At 40.7% G+C, this 22,119-nt stretch overlaps 1 protein-coding gene across 5 annotated transcripts in view; it reads left to right on the plus strand.

The window, feature by feature from the left end:
- The first annotated feature begins 8,338 nt into the window (after positions 1-8,338).
- The window catches only part of CCDC141 (coiled-coil domain containing 141), a 155,463-nt gene continuing 141,682 nt past the window's right edge, over positions 8,339-22,119 (plus strand). For 4 of the 5 annotated variants that reach the window (XM_039494686.1, XM_039494689.1, XM_039494688.1 and 1 more), the window contains exons 1-2: positions 8,339-8,533; positions 10,622-10,744. In XM_039494686.1, the coding sequence (XP_039350620.1) occupies positions 8,432-8,533; positions 10,622-10,744 (225 nt within the window). In that variant the 5' untranslated portion in view covers positions 8,339-8,431. The remainder of the gene's footprint in view (positions 8,534-10,621; positions 10,745-22,119) is intronic. The other variant, XM_039494690.1, reaches the window with a different exon arrangement.

Genomic DNA, 22,119 nt, shown 5'->3' on the forward strand with positions numbered 1-22,119 from the left:
TGACTTTGGCTTCTAAGTCCCTTAGGTGTATTTTGTAAACCTTCCCACATGGCACTTCCTAAAGGGCTTATTGTTTTATTAAAATATAACACCGTTCTGCTGGAGGATCCTGAGGCATTTTATAAATGATATATTTACAACACCACTGACCTGCAGCCACCTCTGCAGTGGAGGGTAGCAACCACCTGGCAGACAGAGTATTGCACAGCTTTGGAGGTGGGGAGGAGGAGGAGAGGAAACGTAGGCCAAAGACATGAGGGCAACCTTCTGTGAAATGTCAGAGTTTTTAATGTCAACACAGAGCAGACAAAACCTTGATTTTTTAAGTTCTTGCATTATGTGACTTTTGCCTCAGTGCTGCAACAGAATATTATTATTGCTCAATGTGCTTTGCTAGTAGAGATAGTGGCAGAGTACTATTCTCAAACCATTACATTTACAAAGATAGAAATTAAGTCTAAGAATATATTTCTCTGTAAACAGAGTGTTACTGCTAAGAGTGTTCTCTTTTAAAAAAAATATTAAAATTCTAGAAACTCAGGAGGTTTACAGCTCAGATCCTAACATTTGTACACCAACATAGAAACGTGTGCATGTGTGAAAGAGATACAAGTGCATGCCTTCATCTGACATTTTTATGGTATGAGGGTTCTTACCTATGTATTGGGAAGTGTCACGGCAGATCTTTTTATCCTTGGGAGATAGGCCCCACATTAGATTTCATGAGAAGGCAAGTACAGCATAGCTCATTGATGACTGTAACTTACAGGAACAGACTAAGTGGGCAGAGGAAAAAGAGATTATATTAATATTTGATGCACCTTCATCTCTTCTAATTATGTCATGCAACTTGATGACTGACCTCAGGGAAGCGGGTGGAGCAGATTTGCAGTTGGTTATTGCTTGAGATCCAAGGATATGGAGAGAGGGAAAGAAAGAAAGGGAAACACATGCATAAAACAGACACAGAGGTATCTCTCACTAGTGTTAGCTTTTAAACAGTTGTGCAGAACAAGATGGAGGAAATCTTTTTCAGTTTCCTGTGGTAAATGAAACAGAACTCTGTAGACCTTGGGTATTTTAACAATGTTTTAATTAGGAGCTGCAGTCTTTAGCTCCTGCTGAACTCCACTCATTGGATAAAGTAGTTTGTTGCTGTTACATGTGTGAAATGATGTGCTGTTAAGAGTTCATTTGCGCCATCTGCTTATCTAATAAGTTCTAAATTTAGCCTCTGAAATTCAGGTCCATGAAAACAGCTATCCCTTTCTCTTAAACAGCCTTCTAACTATAAAAACAACGTGGCTTCATTGTTTAGTATGCCTAGTGTGGTTATGCCTATTTGAACTATTATCTCTTGTTAACTGATTCATATTATATTTTTGTGTCAGTGCTGACTGATTGCTTTCTTAAGGTTAAACAGAGACAGTAATCTTTATCAGCAATTTTGGCCAGGGTTTAAGCAATAATGTATCTGTGCATGGTCCATATGATTTTTAATCTTTCTTTTTATTGTAGCACAGGTTGAGTACAGAGATCTGGGTGCTGTTCATAAACATTAAAAATAATTACATGGAAACAACCCCTTCATATGGCTGTCTACTTTTTAAATATATGTTGAACATTATAATTAATAATACTGGCCAAGATTGTCATTTCATAGCACCTCATTAATGGGCCAGCATGTAATTGCCTCAGGAGCAGATCCAGGTCATAATCTACCTCCTGGTTCCCCCTCTCCCTCAGACAGAAGAGTAGCCTGTGCCACCTCTATCTGCGGTAGCGTACGTACCTTGGGTGTTGGGATGGATGTTCAAATGCACCTAAGGTTTTTAAGAGCACAAGTTCCACTGACTTTCACTGCATGCACGAGTGAGAGGATAGAGCAATGCTGCAGTGGCTATACTCCTCATGGGATGGGTAGTTCATGTAGAGCAGGGGTGGGCAAACTTTTTGGCCCGAGGGACACATCTGGGTGGGGAAATTGCATGCAGGGCCATGAATGTAGGGCTGGGGCAGGGGGTTGGGGTGCAGGAGTGAGTGCAGGGTGTGGGAGGGGGTGCGGTGTGCAGGAAGGGGCTCAGGGCAAGGTGTTGGGCAGAGGAGGGGTTCTCAGGTGTATGAGGAGGCTCAGGGAAGGGGGTTCGGGTGCAGAAGGGATGCGGGGTGCAGCGGGGGCTCAAGGCAGGGAGTTGGGGTGTGGGGTACAGGAGGGGTTCAGGGTGTTGGCTTTGGCCCAGGGCCACTTACCCGGAGTGGCTCTGGGATGGCAGCGGCACGCGCCAGGGCAGGCTCCCTGCCTGCCAGCCCCAGCCCTGTGCCACTCTGGGAAGCAGCCGGGACCACGTCCCTGTGATCCCTGGGGGAGGGGGAACGGAGGGCTCCACGCACTGCACTTGCCTGTGGGTTCCACACCCGAAGCTCCCATTGGCTGCGGTTCCCTGTTCCCGGCCAATGGGAGCTTCAGGGGAGGTACCCACAGGCAAAGGCAGCACGCAGAGCTCTCCGCCTCGCTTCCCCTCCCCCAGTGTCTGCAGGAACGTGGCGCCGGCCACTTCTGGGAGCGGTGCAGGGCCCGCAGCGCCATAGTGGTGGAAATCCCACAGGTGGGATCCAAAGTCCTGAGGGGCCGGATCCGGCCCGTGGGCCACAGTTTGCCTACCCTGATGTAGAGGATTAAAAGGTCACTTACACCTCCGTACTCTTGTTCAAGAATGAGCAGAATAGGCCATGATCTGCCCTATATTGATAAGTTTGCAATCTAAGCTTCTAAGTTAACTATGCATGCTTTTGTACTACGAGTATTTTGACTGTGAGTGAAACCTTGCAACATTTCATTGTAGCACTCCACCGTGGTGGGTTGTTGTTTTTTTAGGAAAACTAAAGCAGAGAAGGCCCCTTTGCCATTTCCTAAATCAAATTAAAAGGACACGCAGTCCTTCTCTGTTTATTTGGGTTGTTTGGGAAAAGATATAAGCAGTGCAGAGTTCAACTTCTTTTAGCGATTTTTATCTGTTCACTCTCTGTAACTATTCTAATTCATTGCATTGCTCATGCTTCTCTCATAGTGGCAACATGTGAAAATTCACCTCGTGGCCTAGGAGAAGTTGTAATTTGATTTTCACTTTATCATTTTTAAGGAGTAGCATAAATCTGACTTGTGTTTTTTATCGTCTGAGAACAAAATAAAATTAAACTTGCAAAGAAAATGTTACAGGGTAATTCATGTGTTTGGATTTGGTGACATCTGTTCAGACTAGTTAGCTTAGTGATAAACCTGTTAATCAGGCAGAGCTGCTTGGGAATTATGGTGGGAACGTATGCTTCTTCCTTTTTAAGACACCCCAGACATTTTTTTCTCCACAGTATGGTGCTTCCTCAGCTTATCCAGGGATAATGACCTCAAGGAAATAACATTGTAGCATAACAGTGCAACAACCACCAAAAATAAAGGTTGAAACTTGAGAGCACTCATAATTTTATTGCACGATAGAAGAAAGAAACATGCCTTCCTGCAGAGGTTCTAGACTGATGGCTCTGAATCCCAGAAGCTGAAATTTCCCTTACCACCAGTATGGAGTAATGAGTTCTTGAGAGCAGCATAATGTTAAGGCAAGAAATAAGCAGTAGGGCTGACCACAAAATCTGCGGGAGTTGAAATATCATTATGATAGTGACTCGTAAATACAGATGTAAGCACTCTCTGTGCACCAGTCTGAGCGTCAACGTTTCTCTTTCCCTGACTTAGGAACCAGGCAAAGGATAGGAAGGGAAATTTCCTCTTCCAGGTAACATCAGGCACAAAACTTGGAGCCACACAAATAACAGCCTTTCCCTTATGAGATATCAAGAAGAGAAATTGAAGCTCTGCATTTAAAAGGAGGCTAGAAAAGCCTCCTTAAAATCAGAGTTCGACCCTGAAGTGATATAAAATAAGTCTAATTATGAGTCCCGGATTAGAAGCTGTTTGTTGGTTGGACCTCTTCTGTAATTTTGGAAATTTTAGAGACCCAGGCACTTCTGGGCACAAGCCAGATATGAAGATTACATTTGGTCCCTGCAATTCTTCAGGATCAAAGGAAGGGGTAGAGGGAGAAGGCACAGAACAGAAGAAATGAGGCCATTGGACTGAAAAAGCATCAGCTGCCTTTGCTTTGGGATCCAGGTATGTTTACTACTGTATATGTGGGTTTTATGTTGTGGTTGTCCTTGAAAGCAAACAAACAGTAGACTCCATTTGTGCTAGTACATTGAATACTTGAAAATATAGGGGCTACTTGCCAGATCAGTTTTCTGATCTTTGGAAGTGATCCACTGAAAGGCTTTTGCTGAATTTCATACGCATTTCCTATATCGTATGCTGGGTGCTATCAGAATAGTGGGTATTAGCAGTTAGCAGATTTATTTTTCTTTGATTTTGCTTCTCTCTTGGATTGTACAGCTGCTTTCCACACACTAGAGGTCTTCACTGAGGTTCTGGATGTACGGGAAGAATTTAGTTCCACAACTGGTGCTTTAGACTCATTCCTTTGCTCTCTGCTAAAGAACTCAAGCGATGTGAATGGACCTGCCTTTTGGTGCAATCTCAGAGGGACGTTCTAAGTAATTGTTTTTCTGCCCAATGGGCATTCACACTGCTTCTCCTGCTCAATGTGTAAATGGAGGGTTAGTGAAGGGGCATGTGTTGAAGTGTTTCCAATATGCGGATAACGCACAGCTCTATCCTTGTGTCCAAGCCATAGAATGTAATTGAGCATCTGTCACAGTGCCTAGTAGCAACCGGGGCATAGATAGTTTTGACCTCTAAAGCCCTGTATGGTGTGGAACCTGTCTCCCTGAAAGACACTTTCTTACACCATGTGATATGATCAAAGAATTTGGAAGTCCCTTGGTATATAAGAGAAGGAGCAGCTAGTAGGACATCCTCCAGGAGGACCTCTGAACACCCAGCAGAATGGGACCTTGATCTTTAACAGGGGTTCCTTGGTGCCACTGTCATAGGAAAAAAAGTGATGATAGTCTATCTGGGCAGGTCTTGAGGGAAGGGTTAGATTTTGGAGGCTCAGGCTGAAGTGTGGATTTTTCTGAGGGAGGATGAAGGTTTTGTGCAGAGATGCCTCTGATTTATTACTGCAGTTTTTGTCTTGTACTGTACTTTTAATGATCTGTCTGGGCTATGTGGCCATTTTTATTTTTACATGTTGAAAATGAAATAAATAAAAATAAATTTTGTTTTAAATATAAAGGGGCCTAATCATACTTCTCTCTGAAAACGTGTTGCCTACTGTAGTTATTTATACCTGAGATTACTGAAACTGATAATATTTTATACTCATTCACTCTGTTTCATTCAGTTTGCTTACCTTATGGATTTGTTAGTGAAACTAAACAAGGAGCACTGTTTCCCTTGGATAGTCAGTGAGTACCTCAGTTTCCCCTGTTTGTGGTGGGTTCTTCCACACAGCAACAGGCAAGGAAAATATTACTACTCTTTTTGATGCAAGCAGTTAGCAAATATCTGGATCTTGTAGGTTGCTTCTGTTAGGAGGAGAAATTGATGATGGAGTCAGGTATATCTTTGATACAATCCTATTTATTTACAGTAAATGTATATAAATCTTGTTTCCCAAAACACAGCAAGACTCAAACAGCAGAAGAAAGTGTCTTAGATCACAATTCCAAGCCTCCTTCCAGCCATGACTCTACCCAAAAGCTAGCTAGCTAGTGCACGCTCTCTCAAGTGTGTGTGTGTGTGCATGCGCGTGTCAGCATTTTCTCCAGACCAGGCTACAAGAGCTTCATTGGCTGTGTCTGAGGTTTCCTTGATGTTTTTTCTGTGGTTTCTCCTACTTCTCTCTCACACACAGCTGCAATCAAATAATTCTCCCACTTTTGCATTTGTTATCAGACCCCCAGGAACCCCTTCAACTGCATGGCCCAGCCACTGTCCAGGTTTGAATGTGATCTAGTCCTCGGGTGCTGGTTTTTCATTGTTTCAGTTATCACAAAACAAAGGGACATTTCATTGTTCCCTTGCTTAGTCTAAATGGAAAGTTTCTGTCACATGCAACAGCTTCAACTAATTAGTGTGATCGTCCAACCCCAGCATAACCATATTTTTAAAAATAGAAAAATGTGATGGTGAAACAATTAATATTGGCAAGGAGACAGAGCTGGCAGACTAGCTGAAACTACTTGACACTCCATTTGAGGAGACTGACTAGAAGTCAAGTTGATCATGCCCCTTTCAGTAATTCAGAAATCACATTTTCTAAAAGACAGAGAGTCCCATACAAGCTGTACCCTGCACTTGGACCTGCCCAGGCTCAGGAAGCTGCCCTAAGTCCCTATCTTCTGGGATATCCTAGAAAGCAAACATACTAATTCTGCCAGATAGACAATATTTCAATTCTCTAGTTGGTCCAACTTTGTTTATGAATAAAGTTTTATTTGTACAGTTCATTGTTCCATTTCAGTCTCCCAGTTCCAAACATTTTACTGGGCCACACCTGTTACACAAGTACCCATTTAATCTAAAGCATTGTAGACTTTTCCTCTTCTATGTGCCTCATGAGTTTCTATATAAAGTGTTTGTTTTACTGAGGAGAGTCACTGCAAGGTATGTCAAGGGGTGTTGGGAATGAGTGGAAGGATGTGATATATGTTCTTTTTGGCTCTCTGCATCACATAGCTGAAGAGTTACTGCTTCATGATTTGTTTTTGGCTTTGGGCCTGGGTATTCTTTTAAAAGAATTGTCATTTATGCCCTCCTCAGACCAGTTAGTTCAAGACTGCTTGCTCTCCATAGTTTCAAGCGGGCACAATGTTTCAAGTGCTTTAGCACAGAGGGCCGGGGTCACCACATCAGCTCTTTCACTGTAGCTCTGCCCTCCTCTTCCTTCAGTACAAAATATTTTATCACTTTCTTTCAGATTTTAGCTTCACTGCTGTCTGAATTGTTTGTTATAATAATTAATAATCTCACAAATAAAATTCAGCCAGTCTATAGTGGAGCCAGCTCCTATCTGCTCCTATCTGTCTGTACTGCTCGAACTTCTCATACACGTTTCACGATGTCTATTGGCATCAGTTCACATATCAACAAGAAGTTTCCATGTGAGGAGAAACCGAGAGACACACTTCCTGGTCAGAGAATTGCAGAGCTTTTTTTTGCAGAGTACTTGAGTAGCCAGAATTTTTGCTGAATACAAAAGTAATTTTTTTCTTTTGATTTTTCTTTGAATACTTGACTACATGGATAACCTAATACTCATAGTTCTCTAATGCTATCAGGTTTTGAGCCTGGATTTTCTTCTAAATTGATCTAAACTGTTACACAGTTTTAAAGAAATAAAGCAAGCAGATGCTTATAAGCCTATTAAGTCTGAGGTTTCTCCAATGTGCTTGTGGCATCTGCGCAACCTGTGTACAGTCCAGTGTCACTTTCTCAGCTGTTCTGTCACAGGGAATCAAATAGCAGCTGTCTAATACCACAGTCTCTCTGTGCATGCTCTGAGTTTCTAGCAGTAGAATTAATGTACTGACCTGTGCCACAATTTAAAACTGTCTGTGATTTCCCTACACTGAATAAAAGCTAATGTGCAGTGCAGCATTTTAATGAGTTGGGAGGTGTGCCTCTTACAAGCATATTACTAAAGAGGGATTACTCAAGATTAAACAGAATATAGGAACAATTTGCTATGAAGTGGAGTACTGAATAAAAAATTCCAACAATACTAAGTGATAAAGTGCCTTTCAAAAGCCTACACAGGATATGTGGATTCCTTTCTTAGTTAATAGGGTCGCTATACATTTTAATGTTTTTGGTAAGAAATCCATTGTCTGGTTCCATTCACAGGGTTTTGTTATATATGTCAGACTGTTCATAATATATATATTAGTGCTTTATAATGTACACTGACTTGGAGAAAAAATATATTAAATGTATGCAGCTCATTAATCACTAATAAATGGGGAGAATAACAAGAAGTTGTACAAGTTAAATATTTAGATCAGCTATCTGCTTGTTTTAAAACCTTATAATATTTGGATCTATCTGTACAGCATTAGTTTTGAAACTGATTCCAGCTATTTTGATTTGTCTTTTTTCCATTTGCTTATCCAGAGTCAGATGATGATCACAGAGGCAGCCCTTTACACTTCAGATAATGACAAAAAAGAACAGGCAGCTTAATGCTACCAAACTAGGGGTGTGTCAAATCTCTCTTTCTCGCGCTCTCTCAAGAATGATAAACTCAATGGGGTTGTCTATTTTTAACTCCTGTTCTTTCCTTTTGGCAGAGTAATCGGTGTTAGCTGAGCTCTTTTGCTGAATGAATCCAAGTAACCCTGTTTGTTGCCTTCTGAAATGACCAGCGCATATAAGTGTATTGAGGCTGCAGTAATGTATGAAGTCCAATTCTGAAAAACCATGTCAAATGAAGGCAGCTCTGGTGAGCACCTTTCTACAACAACAGTCAGTTCAGTTGCTGTTCAGGCTGGAGATTCCAGGATTGTTATCGCTATACTTAAGGTAAGACAACATTTGCTAACAGTTATGCTCTTAGCTCTGTGGCTTGGTCTGCATAGTATTTAGTAACAGTCTATTCCAAATTCTACTCATATTAGCATCTATTCAGCAAATAATGTCGACCAGGCAAGTACATTTATTTTATATCTTAAGTTAGTATGTAGAAAACCTTCTAAGAAGTTCATGCTTCTTACAGTATATCACTTTTTTTCTTTTTTTTACATGAACCAAAACTATTCGGCTAAACTATGTAAGTTCTTAGGGGCAAAGAATATTTCTGATTCTAAAACATGGCAGTGTAAAAATGTTGATCACAATACATATAAACATCTCTTTGAGGAGTATTTTTTTTAAATGTATTTATCAACTCTGTTCACTGTACCATTTTCAGTCGTGACAAATGCACAAAGAACCATTTCAGTTAACCACAACTTGTTCAGAGTGTTAGCTGAAAAAAATACCACTTAAAATTGTATGTAGTCATACTTTAAAAACCAAAAGTTAGTTGCCTTTGTCATATATTTTTAGTAGTAGCTCTTGTGTATGTTCTGGAGTTTATAAAGACCTGAAGGACCATTTCAGCAACTAGTTCCAGCTCACGCAACCTGCATGCAGTTTGGGATGCTAAATAAGGCTGGAGTTTTCAAAGCTGCCTAAGGGAGTTAGACACCAGCCACCAATTGGAATGCAATGGAAGTTGGGCACCTCACTCCCTTAGATACCTCTAATCTCTCAGGCTGGGATTTTTTTAGCATTTGATAACTGTAAAGCAGATTAAAGATAGTGACTATGTGTGTACTGACATCAGTGGGGGTCAGATTTTGCATTTAGAACAGCAGAGGGATTTTTCCTTCCAGGAGAAAATTTTCCCTCCTCCTTAGCTGATGTAGAAAGACCCATCTGCAGCAGAAGTGTTGCAAGGAAGAGCAGTACTTTGGAGACGCCACATACTGCTCCCCTGTGCACCATGGAACATCTATTCATGAGTGGCTCTGCAGTTTAGTGGGGATTTGGAAATGCTGGTGGGAACAAGCTAGTGGGTTTGCTACTATGCTAATCCACATGGCATTTCTCCCAGCATCGAGATGAAGGCACAGGTGCCCTGGAGTCTACTCAAACCCTGAGGCTGAAGTAGCTGTTATACAGTGGCAGCCCAGCCTGTTGTGCAAGATTCCTGGCTCCTCGTTGTGGAGGCTCACTCCAACACACAGCCTGGCTTATGAGCTATCTGCTGCAGACATGACTGTGGGTTAAGTGCTTAGTACAATTATATATTTATATCAGATGCATTAAACAAATCTTGAACAAATGAATGTTGCTAGTATCTTCATATAGGGTTGGAAATCTCTCAGTTCAGTAAGAAACAAAATAAGCCATACTTTCAGGAGTAAGGATTTGCAAGATTGGGCCCATCACTTTCTAATGTTTATGTTCCTTTCCTCATTTTCTCCCCCCAGCTATGTAAAGGCCTTTTGGTTGTTCCTTTATTTAAAAAAAAACCCCAACCACTTGTTAGAGAAAATGCTGTGATGGATTATTTGGCACTGCAGAACTCTGGGTGCTGAGGACAGCTGGGTTATGTAAAAATGACAGCCCTCATGTCTGCCTTAATTTGTTTCTGCTGTGAGAAGAATAGGAAATTAGTTCACCATGCCCCTTAGCCGAGAGAGATCTATGCAAACTGCAGCTAAAAATATGTTATCAATTCCCAGGACAGAGAAGGGAAAAATGTTATTTTTAGTCCCTGGTATGATTTTCTTTCCTTTTAAAATACCATCTTGACAACTGTATGGGTAGAGATTGGATAAAGCAAGAATTTGAGGCCTGGGTATGTTGCCTCAAATGACACTTGATTTACTATTTTTTATGGCATCCCATTACTGAAGTTTGTATTCACTGGATTTTGTATACTTTGGGGCCTGCTTGTGCAATTGGATACATGTAAGTGGATCCCTGTGCCCATTGGATATAGGGGTCTGCCTGCAAAGATCTATTTGGGCCTGAACTGGTATGTTTTGCGGTAGGGATATAAAGAGCCCTTGTGTTTTCTGGATGACACACACTGGGTGTTTGCCTGTGTTTGCATTTTAGTGTGGGAAATGGGTGCAGCTTCAGCTGACTGAGTCAATTCCAAATGTATTGGAAATTGGCAGCAATCAAGATGAGACCAAAAAACTACTACAAGATCATGAACTCCTCCTGGCTAAACTTAAGGTAAGGTGTGTGATATGGATGCATGCAGATTTTTCTGATCTCCTTACAGCTCTGATATAGACAATCAGCCTCTAGGTTCACAGGCCTTTTGTTGTGATCTGTTTGTCAGCAAAAGGCCAGAGTGAAAACACATGTCCAACCTTTGCTGATGTAATGAATGAAAAAAAGACGCCCCTTGCCCCCAATAGTTCTGCAATGGAAAACTAAGTTCACTAGTAATTGTTTTTCTGGCAGAACCAGTAAAAATATCATATTTTCCAACTTTATGCATTATTGTCAAATAAAATAAAAACTAGCAGTACCTGCTAGAGACAGAGGAATTTCAAGGTTTTCATTTGTTTTGCTGGGCTTTGAGACATTAGGTTCATAACTATGGTAACAACTACAAAAACAATCAAGTGTTTTGTAAATGTGAAATTAACATTCCAGTCACTTTTTTACTGTTATGATTGATGCATGTTAAGGTAGGAATATAAGGTGATAACATTCAGCAAGTGACTGGCTTGAGGTGGGAAGATAATAGTTAAATCATAGAGCTATAACCAGTGTTAGGAAATAAAGGGCATTCTTAGGAGCAGAATATTATTCAGCGACATTTCAGAGACAAGAAGGTAGCACAGTAACATACTGTCACATTAAATTATTCCTATTTTGCTGACATGAGACAGCCTAAAATAAACTGAGATGAGCATTCGCTTTCCTGATCTGAAGGGATGGATGCATTTTGCATATAGGCTTAAGTAAATGAATTTCTCTAGATACGGACTAACACAGCTGCTACTCTGAAACCTCTAGATTCTTGTGCGTGCCCAAGACCATTGTGACATTGTACTTTGTCAGGGTCCATTCAAGTTACTTAATGTTGTTATGTATTTTATTAAATTCAGATTTTGTTCATATTTTAAGACAGAGCAAATATGAACTGGAAAAGACGTTTCCTCCTTTTAATATTAGTTTTCAGGTGCTGCACTGCTCATATTAAGGTATGTCTCAACCATATGTGAAGTAATAAAATAAGGTATATGCAGAGTGTAATCTAATATGGTGTATGAAGTGAAATTTGGATTGCACAAATGGTAACATTTAAAGAAAAACACGTCAAGGGATTAATCTTGCTTTTCTTGACCATCCAACTGTCATATCACCATTGACTTCAATGGGAGTTTTGGGTATTCAGGAAAATGTAGTTTAGTCCAGTTATCCAATCCAAATATTTAGAAGTAATCAGGAGCTAATATACTGGCATGATAAACTGAATTTCACTCTCCAATAATAAGAAATAATATTAAATCCGAGAAGCAGAAAACATCAGAATCCACAACACTAGCAAGTGAAAATAAAGTTGGATTTTAAACCCCATCTGCCAACACAAACCGACCCGATATTACATACATCATATATTAAATATTTTCCTTGCTTGGAATGTCCATCCCCAAGAGATCTTATGGATTTCACCTGATCTTTACAGCAATAAATGTAAACAATAAAAATGGTCTCTTTGCAGGCAGCGGCGTGCCAGCTCTGTACTAAACAAAACCAAGTGCAACAGTCTCTCTCTCTCTCATATCCTGGAGCATCTGTGCGGACGGGGTCAGCAACACAGTGTCACCACACATTGTCCTCCAGGGCTTGTTCCTCCATTAATCCCAGCATGGTCAGTCCCTGTGTACAGTAACAATAACTTTAAAAAAAAATCTTTTGGTGCAGTCTCAGTGGATTTTCCAACCCAAAATGGATTTTTTTTAAGTTTATGGGCTTTTGACTATAAAATCTCCACAGATACCTCAATTTTTATTGAGCATGGTAAGCAAAATCGAATAATAATCCAAGAGCATCAGATATTCTGTGATGTTAGCCAAGGTATTTGGCTAGTATTAACTAATGTTTCATTCCTCCTACTCCGCGTATATTTTTGCTCCTGGACCCTTTGATTTGTACTTCACCTGGCTTCGCTCAGCTTGCTTAATGCTCGTAATAAATAGTCAAATTATAGAAAAAGTGATTCAGTCCTATTTTCACATTATAAACACAGTGAGATTACCCATCTCCTATTTGTGGGGAAAATGTTTGCGGATCCCAAAAGTTCACAAATGCTTATACACCTGAAAATTCATATTGTAAGTGAGCAATTTGTTGTTTGTCATTCCATATGCATTATAGTCTCCTGTTTAAAAAGTCTGTCATCCAGTCAGGAAGCAGAAACAGTATCATATGACTTAAGTGACCAATCATATACCACTAATAATGAATAGTGAACAGTCAATTGATCCACACATAGTGACTCTCTTTTTGTGTAAACTCTTGATGAATATTTTGAGTAACAAATATTGTTGCAGAAATCAACATTGAATAGTGAACCATCCACAGGAAAAGGGTAAACTCAAAATAGATATTATTCCCCAGGAATAATTTAGCCAGCTCTAATACATGACCACAAGTGTCATAATTCTGAATGACCCTTCATTCCTTAACAGATGTGAAACTTTCTGCTTGTAGTGAGCTGGTAACACTTATCATGGGTAGATATTTATGTATAAACTACCAGACCCTGTCATCAAAGGTTTGTATAAGACAATGATTCTCAACCTTTGAAGTACTGATTACAATAATCTTTGGCACTTATTATTTTTTCATGAATTATACCTTTACTCTGTGAAGATAAAGTCAAAGAACCAGTAATGTTTCACAGACTTTAACATTTAATTCCAAAAATGTAACGTATTTACAGGAAGATAAAAAAAAAAGAAAATTAGAAATGTAGAACTGTCAGGACAGAAATCCAATTGTTAGATTGTACTTGTCTTTGTAAAATCTTGTATGCACAGTTCTTAGGTAGTTCCTTGTTCTTTTTCCTCTCAATGATCACAGTTAACACCATCAGTTTTGGTAATGGAGGGTTATGCAAACGCATTAACACAATACTATACCCCTGCTCATTTTCTTCTTCTTCCAGTATAGTGTTTTAGCTGTTCTCTCATGAACTATAAAGCTGACAAACCCTTTGGTTGTGTACTTCCTACTGACTCCCATTTGTTGATATAAGGAAAGTTCACTATAGCCCATACTCACATATATTTTTGAAGTTTGATAGACCTTGTAGTCTGGAATGTATTATAAATACACTGAACAAGATAATGGTAAAGCTAAGGCCTGATGTGCCCTACAGTTCAAACCATTTGAGCCTGAACCTTGTTTAAATCGTGGCAGCATTCTGCCATTGTATCTCAGATTTTTATTTTTTAAAACTTAATTTTATTTTGTACGTAACAGCAGAAATAACATAGAAAATAATCTAATAAATGTACATTTATAGTAAATCAATAATATCCCTAAAATCCATGAAAACACAGGCACTTGAAGGATACATAACAAAAGTTCTCATAATTCAAAACACTCTGCATTTTAGCATATATTATGTTGAGGGTATGTGAGGTTATATCAGGTTCTACAGATGAACTGTTGTTCAAACTGTCAACTTGTAGAAGGTTTTGAAAGTTACAGAGTAGCAAAAGGAAAAAGCAGGAAAACAAACCAAACAATATTTTACTGCACACAGTAAACAAGAAAAAAGATGAAAAAGGAAAAAATGAATAGTCAAAATTTTGACTTTGACCTTTTTGAAAACATTTGATGAAAATTTTTAAAAAAAATCCTTTCATACTCCATGAAATGAAAAGAACTTTGACATTTTGAATTTTTTGTGAATTTTTTTCCTGTTTTTGACCAAATCTACTTACATTTTTATGTAACGTGAGATTGTTTTGAATTGTCTTTGTATCACATTCTTAAAGAATTTGTGTTTCACTAGATTTAAGATTCTGATAGGTCTTTGTTCATGTTAATTAGAAATGTGGTTTAATTTGCCATTTTCTCAGTTATTACTGCTGTTCTATTAAATTGAATATTTTAAAACTTTACACTAAAAATCGCACTTCCACACACTAAGCTAAAGGACCTGATCCTACAAACACTTAAACGGGTGCTTCATGAGTAGTCCCATTGAAATGAAAGTTAAGCGCATGTGTAACTGAGTGCAGGATGGGGCCCAATGCCCCAATCTGGCAAAGATTTAAGCACCTGCTTAATGTTAAGCACCTGAGTTGTCCCACCTGCTTAAGTCTTTGCAGGATTGGGATCTAACAATCTATGCAGTATTTGCAGATAGATTTTTGAATATGTATGTGACCACGCTGGCAAATAAATAGCTGGTGTGTTTTTATTTCTAACTGTGCTGAAATCTCAGCCTGAGATTTGAACATCAAGCTGTTTGATTCTAGTTTCTTTATCCTCCCCGTGATTTGTGCATTGTTAGTCTTAACAAAGATACTGCAAGCCGTATTCTTCCCTCAGTTACATGTGTGGTGTGGTTTCATAGGTGTAATTGTGAACAGAATTTGGCATTGCCACTGAAACTCAATTTACAATACTTTTGATGATGCATGAACAGTTATACAATCCAGTTTGCTGTTCCAGAGAGCTACTGGCTCGGCAGTGCTAACAGGAGTTAAAAAAATAACGCCAACCTATTTGTCACTAATGTAAACAGATAAGACTCAAGACACTGAGGAAGCAGATGTCTTGAGCATGAAGTTTTGGATTTTTATATAGATATATATAGAGATATAGATATAGCAACTTTTCTAACTATAACCAGCAGAGTCATTTTTCTAATTATAAATTATACAGTAAAAATAATTATTTGTATATTTTAAAACATATTAGACACAAATTATCTAAATATGTTTCCTTTGATAGACCATATTGGGCCATATTCACTGCTGGTATAAATTGGCACAGCTCCACTGAAGCTAAGAATGTGGCCCAGTATTATGTTACACTGAAAAACTTGAGTACAGTCATTTTTAAAAGACCCCCATTTTAAACATTAATGGACTATGAAGAGGAACATTTTGTTAACCAGGCTGAAAGACTAAACAGGAAATGATAAATATTAGACTAAACAGAAAATATGAACATGCGTACGATATTAAATCATCTAGTTAAACTTCATTCTAATATTACTGTACTGTAACATAGTTGTTGTTTATAGATGAAATATTTACTCCCTGGATTTTGTATTTCTAGCATGGTCATAGAATCTAATAAGAACATGAAAAGATTAATGTGATTTGTGGGGAAACAATGATTAAAGAGATTAGGATATAGTGTGGTTACTTAATTTTGTTTAATGATCATTAAAGCTTATATATATTTGTCACTTGTGTTATGAATATATATACCAGGGCATGGATCTGTTTTGCATTCAGCACGACATGTATTCAGTGTCTGGAAATGCAAAGCCATTGCACATTTTTTATTGGTAGATTCATTTTAAAACACTTGGTCCTGATCCTGCAAACACTCATGCAAATACTTGACCCCAAGCACATGAATAGTTCCATTAACTTTGACAGAACTTCTCTTCTGAGCAGAGTGAAGCACATGCATAAGTGTTTTCCAGATCGGGGCCTTAACTCTTTTTCTGGGATATGACTTGTCAATAGTCAAGAATTACAGGCCGGCTTATTCATTAAACTAGCCAGAACCAGCAATGGTCAGAAAGTCTTGCTGAAAACTCCAACCCTCCTTTTGTGATGTCATAGACCTCTCCTCCTCATGGTCTGCTACACCTCAGCTTTGGGCAAACCTGCTTCCGCAAGGGGTTTGTTTGTTTGTTTGTTTTCTGGGATGAAAACTGTTTCAAGCTTTACTCGCACTCTAGTTTCTAAAATGGAGGGGGGAAGTTCAGCAAAGGCTTCCAAGGGACAAAATTGCACTTATTGCAATGCAGCTCTGCCATTCGCCCTCCACCACAGGTCTTAATTCAATCACTTCATCAGCAATCCTTTCTGTAGAAAATATTGCCTTTGATCTTATATTTCACAACACTAGTGCTTTGGTTTAGAGTGTGTTGCCAATCTTTGGATTATGACAGTGTTACAGCCCCCAGTAAGACAAACACTGGCATTCTTGGTTTGTCTCCAAAGCTCTGTTCTTTGTCATGCTAAAGGCCACAGTGAGCTAGAGCAGAGACTGAAAAATATAAATAAATCCATTCTGCAAATTTAACTTTCATTAAACCAAAAACACCATTAATAATTTGGCCCACGTACCTGTACATTGCTCCTAATTACTGTATTTACTCCAATTCACAGAGCATAAAGTGCAAAGCAATCATTTATATGCAAATATCCAAGAAGAGCAAATTAGAAAAATATATTTCTCAAAAAGTAATATGTTCATCTTTTGCATTTGGAATTTTTTAAAATGAGCCTTTTATTTGTTTCATACAAATATAAATATTTTCATATAATGCTTATTTTTCAGTAAATTAATTATGGGACAAATTATCTGTTAATCTCTGTTTTCTGAATTATTTACATTTAATTACAGAGATGCTCAGCAATGCCATTAAAAGAATAATGGAAAAGATCAGTTGCGTTTTCCATTATAAAATTGTTTTCTCATGGGTTTAAAAGTGCAGTTGTAGTCAGAAAAGCGAATGTAAAAGTGACATTGTGAGGTTCTATATTCACTTTCAGTGGTTTCCTCAGATAACATTAGCTCAGTTCACCAATGAGCCCTCACACTTGCATACCCCAAATTCCCACTTAAATAATATTTGAGCCCCCAAATAATGGTGGTATTACTATATTTTGGGCTTCAAGATAACAGCTTTATTAGCACTTGACAATTTCAAAACCGATGTGTAAAGATTGATTAATCTTAAAAGTACCCCAGTGAAGAGTGTAGATAACCACTCAGAAATGCTGGGCTACAAGTCTCCACTGTAGGCTTCTAAGACACAGCATCTAAACCTGGTGAAATCTGAGATTGTTGAGGTATTAAGTGAAATACGAGACTGTTGAATTATTTGAATTATTTGGCAGTCATTTTGAAGAAGGCAGTATACTATGTATTCATGGTTCATTTGCCTGTGAAGAATCTGAGGGAACTGAGAAGTGAGGAAAGAGAACCATAATGGTGCAAGGGATGTGGTTTAATTAGGCCTCAGCTTTATTATTTAACTCATCTTTCAACTGTCTGGCAATAATTCATACTGTGCAGGTCAAGATTCCTTCCTTAATTGTTTCTACCTGGTGAAGTGCTGCCAGCAGCCCCCCACCCCCCAGCTCTACACAGTTGGTGCTAGCTTGTTGGTGAGACAACAAGGGATATCTGCCCTTTCCTCATATGATGGTAAAGGGGCTGATATCCTCATTTTACCAGACATTCGCGTGCCCAAGCCCATTCTCCAGCTTCTTCAGGAGATGCCTTTCCCTAAGTCTACTTCCAGTTCTGGTTTATCACAGAACCAGACTCCCCTATGGACCAAGCACCTGCACTGGATACTTGCCACAAGGAGGCACCAGCAATAAGCTTGACTGCCTCCCACTGGGGGAAAACACCTACACTCACGGTTTGCTTTGGGCCTTGCTGCTCCTCTTGCTGTCTCTGTTGTGATCCTGGGGTGATTCCATTCTGTTCTCACTGGGACCTTGCTGGTCATCCTGAGGCTCCTAGGGATCCCTAGCCCCACGTGTGAATCATAGAATCTCAGGGTTGGAAGGGACCTCAGGAGGTCATCTTGTCCAACCCCCTGCTCAAAGCAGGACCAAACCCAACTAAATCATCCCAGCCAGGGCTTTGTCAAGCTTGACCTTAAAAACCTCTAAGGAAGGAGATTCCACCACCTCCCTAGGTAACCCATTCCAGTTCTTCACCACCCTACTAGTGAAAAAGTTTTTCCTAATATCCAACCTAAACCTCCCCCTCTGCAACTTGAGACCATTACTCCTTGTTCTGTCACCTTCTACCACTGAGAACAGTCTAGATCCATCCTCTTTGGAACCCCCTTTCAGGTAGTTGAAAGCAGCTATCAAATCCCCCCTCATTCTTCTCTTCTGCAGACTAAACAATCCCAGTTCCCTCAGCCTCTCCTCATAAGTCATGTGCTCCAATCCCCCAATCATTTTTGTTGCCCTCCGCTGGACTCTCTCCAATTTATCCACATCCTTCTTGTAGTGTGGGGCCCAAAACTGGACACAGTACTCCAAATGAGGCCTCACCAGTGCTGAGTAGAGGGGAATGATCACATCCCTCGATCTGCTGGAAATGCCCCTACTTATACAACCCAAAATGCCATTAGCCTTCTTGGCAACAAGGGCACACTGTTGACTCATATTCAGCTTTTCATCCACCGTAACCCCAGGTCCTTTTCTGCAGAACTGCTGCCCAGCCATTCGGTCCCTAGTCTGTAGCAGTGCATGGGATTCTTCCGTCCTAAGTGCAGGACTCTGCACTTGTCCTTGTTGAACCTCATCATATTTCTTTTGGCCCAATCCTCTAATTTGTCTAGGTCCCTCTGTATCCTATCCCTACCCTCCAGCGTATCAACCACTCCTCCCAGTTTAGTGTCATCTGCAAACTTGCTAAGGGTGCAGTCCACACCATCCTCCAGATCGTTAATGAAGATATTGAATAAAACCGACCCCAGCACCGACCCTTCGGGCACTCCACTTGATACCGGCTGCCAACTAGACATGGAACCATTGATCACTACCTGTTGAGCGCGACCATCTAGCCAGTTTTCTATCCACCTTACCGTCCATTCATCCAGCCCAGACTTCTTTAACTTGCTGGCAAGAATACTGTGGGAGACTGTATCAAAAGCTTTGCTAAAGTCCAGAAATAGCACATCCACTGCTTTCCCCTCATCCACAGAGCCGGTTATCTCATCATAGAAAGCAATTAGGTTAGTCAGGCATGACTTGCCCTTGGTGAATCCATGCTGACTGTTCCTGATCACTTTCCCCTCCTTTAAGTGGTTCAGAATTGATTCCTTGAGGACCTGTTCCATGATTTTTCCAGGGACTGAGGTGAGACTGACTGGCCTGTAGTTCCCTGGATCTTCCTTCTTCCCTTTTTTAAAGATGGGCACTACATTAGCCTTTTTCCAGTCATCCAGGACCTCCCCCGATCACCATGAGTTTTCAAAGATAATGGCCAATGGCTCTGCAATCTCATCAGCCAACTCCTTTAGCACCCTCGGATGCAGCACATCCGGCCCCATGGACTTGTGCTTGTCCAGCTTTTCTAAATAGTCCCGAACTACTTCTTTCCCCACAGAGAGCTGGTCACCTCCTCCCCATAGCTGGTCACCTCCTCCCTGTGTGGTGGGGGGTTGTCCCTGGCCATGTGTAACCATGGCAGGCCCCTTTGCTGCCTCCTTACAGCAGCTCATCAGGCAAGAGAGGTGACTCAGGCCAGAGGGACAGGGTTTATATGCCCTGCCCCAGGTGTGCAGGGGCCAAAGGCTCACTCGAGCCCCACTGGGCTGCCACCAGCTCAGGTGATGCCTTCTTCCCTCCCAAATCCCGAGGGGGGGGGACTCTTAAAGGAGCCACTATCTTTTTTTTTCCTGCCAGTCCAGACAGCCCACCTGCCTTGACAAAATCATTTTGCTGATCTCCTGATCTGTTGACCTAAAGGATTGACTACAGTTTTTTCCAGTGAATAGAGCTTCCAGTGGAAGGAATTTTGGACTATACTTTTAACTAGATCAGGGATCGGCAACCTTGGGCACATGGCTTGCCAGGGAAAGCCCCTGGCTGGCCGGGCCGGTTTGTTTACCGGCCACATCCGCAGGTTCAGCCGATCACGGCTCCACTGCCTGCAGTTCGCCGCTCCAGGTCAATGGGGGCTGTGGGAAGTGGTGTGGGATGAGGGATGTGCTGGCCGCCCTTCCCACCATCCCAATTGGCCTGGAGAGGTGAACCGCAGCCAGTGGGAGCCACAATCAGCCGAACCTGCGGACACGGCAGATAAACAAACCGGCCCGGCCTGCCAGGGTGCTTACCCTGGTGGGCCGTGTGCCAAAGCTTGCCGATCCCTGAACTACATGTTAGATTGTAGGCACACTTTTGGGCATATATGCCATGTGCAAAGTCTGATCGGCATGAATGGATTTCCATGTATTGACGTTTGAGTGTAACAAAAGAGTTTGCATATGTGCAAGCAGGGTAAGTGCCCTTTGGCACAAACACTTCAGAACATTTAGGTTTGTAAGCATGTTGTGTTGTGGACTGTGTGTGTGTGTGCTTATTTTTTATTATTGATGATAAAATTGAGGAAATTAAATACAAAAATGTGCTGAAATAAGGAATTTCAGAGTTTTCATTCTTACCTTAACTGAGAATAAAAATTAAAAGATATATATTCTATACAAGGTCACCCTCTGTTCTGAGGGCTCAACAATAATGTTCAATAATTTAATTCTGTATCTTTTGCTTCTTACAGGCTTAAATTAGACTTGTATTGTTTCATTTATTTTTCTGTGTAGTATATTATATAGAATTAAGAGTCAGGAGTGGGGTCAGAGGACTGAAGGTGGTTTATGATCTCCCTGTTGCATCATTTGGTAATTCAGCAAGCAGAATAGGGGAAGCTAGTGAAAAGGACATCAATAGTAATGTTCTCCAGTTTTTTAGATATATGATATTACAGACTTAGAGAGGGAAATCTGTGAGGAAGCACAGGGAATGTCGGCTGTGGGGGCTGCAAAATACTTACGGGACTCTAGAGCAAACAATCTAATTAACTCATGTCCCCTATTTAGTGCCTGAACTCAGAATACATGTTCTGCACACTACAAGAGCAGAGGCTCAAACATGGTACCTTTGGTGTCAACACCAGTCTCCCGAGGGTAGCTGAAAGGAGGCTACCTTTTGGCCAGGATATGAGGAGCTGTGCTAGGCCCATTTCTGCTAGAGGTTTCTCATTATTATTTTATAATTTGTAGTAGTGCCTAGAGAGCCCCAGTCAGATCAGGACCCCATTGTGCTAGGTGCTGTGGAAGCACATAGTAAGTGGTAGTCCCTAACCCGAATAGCTCTTACACTGATAAATGCAACAAAAGCTCCTTTGGACTGTTCTGGGTTTCAGGGTAACTACACTTGCATCCTTCCTCTGTGGTGCACTCCAGGAGAGCCCAGTCAGGTCTCAGGATTCCAGTTGTCACGTGTCTGTGGGCAGGGCCCTTGTCCCACTCCCTTCTGATTGGGGTTTTAAGGCTTCACAGCCCTTCTGCCATACTTTGTGATGTCCCAGCAAGCCAGTCTGCCTAAAGGCCAGCCTCTGTGCATTGCCATCCCTCTGAGGGCTAAGAACAGCAGTTACAAGTCACCACACAGCTCTTTCTCAGCAGAATACATTTATTCTTAGGGTAAAGCATCACGGAAAAAACATATATAAACCAATAATAGCTCCTACAAGCTTACTAACAAACATACCAGGAATTGCCCACCTTCCTTATGGGGCCCTCGTAGGCCAACATACCGTCCAACCCTTCCTCAAGGATTGTTCCCCCTGCCCAG

The sequence above is a fragment of the Mauremys reevesii genome, linkage group 11 (assembly GCF_016161935.1).
Source record: "Mauremys reevesii isolate NIE-2019 linkage group 11, ASM1616193v1, whole genome shotgun sequence".
Taxonomy (NCBI): Eukaryota; Metazoa; Chordata; order Testudines; family Geoemydidae; genus Mauremys; species Mauremys reevesii.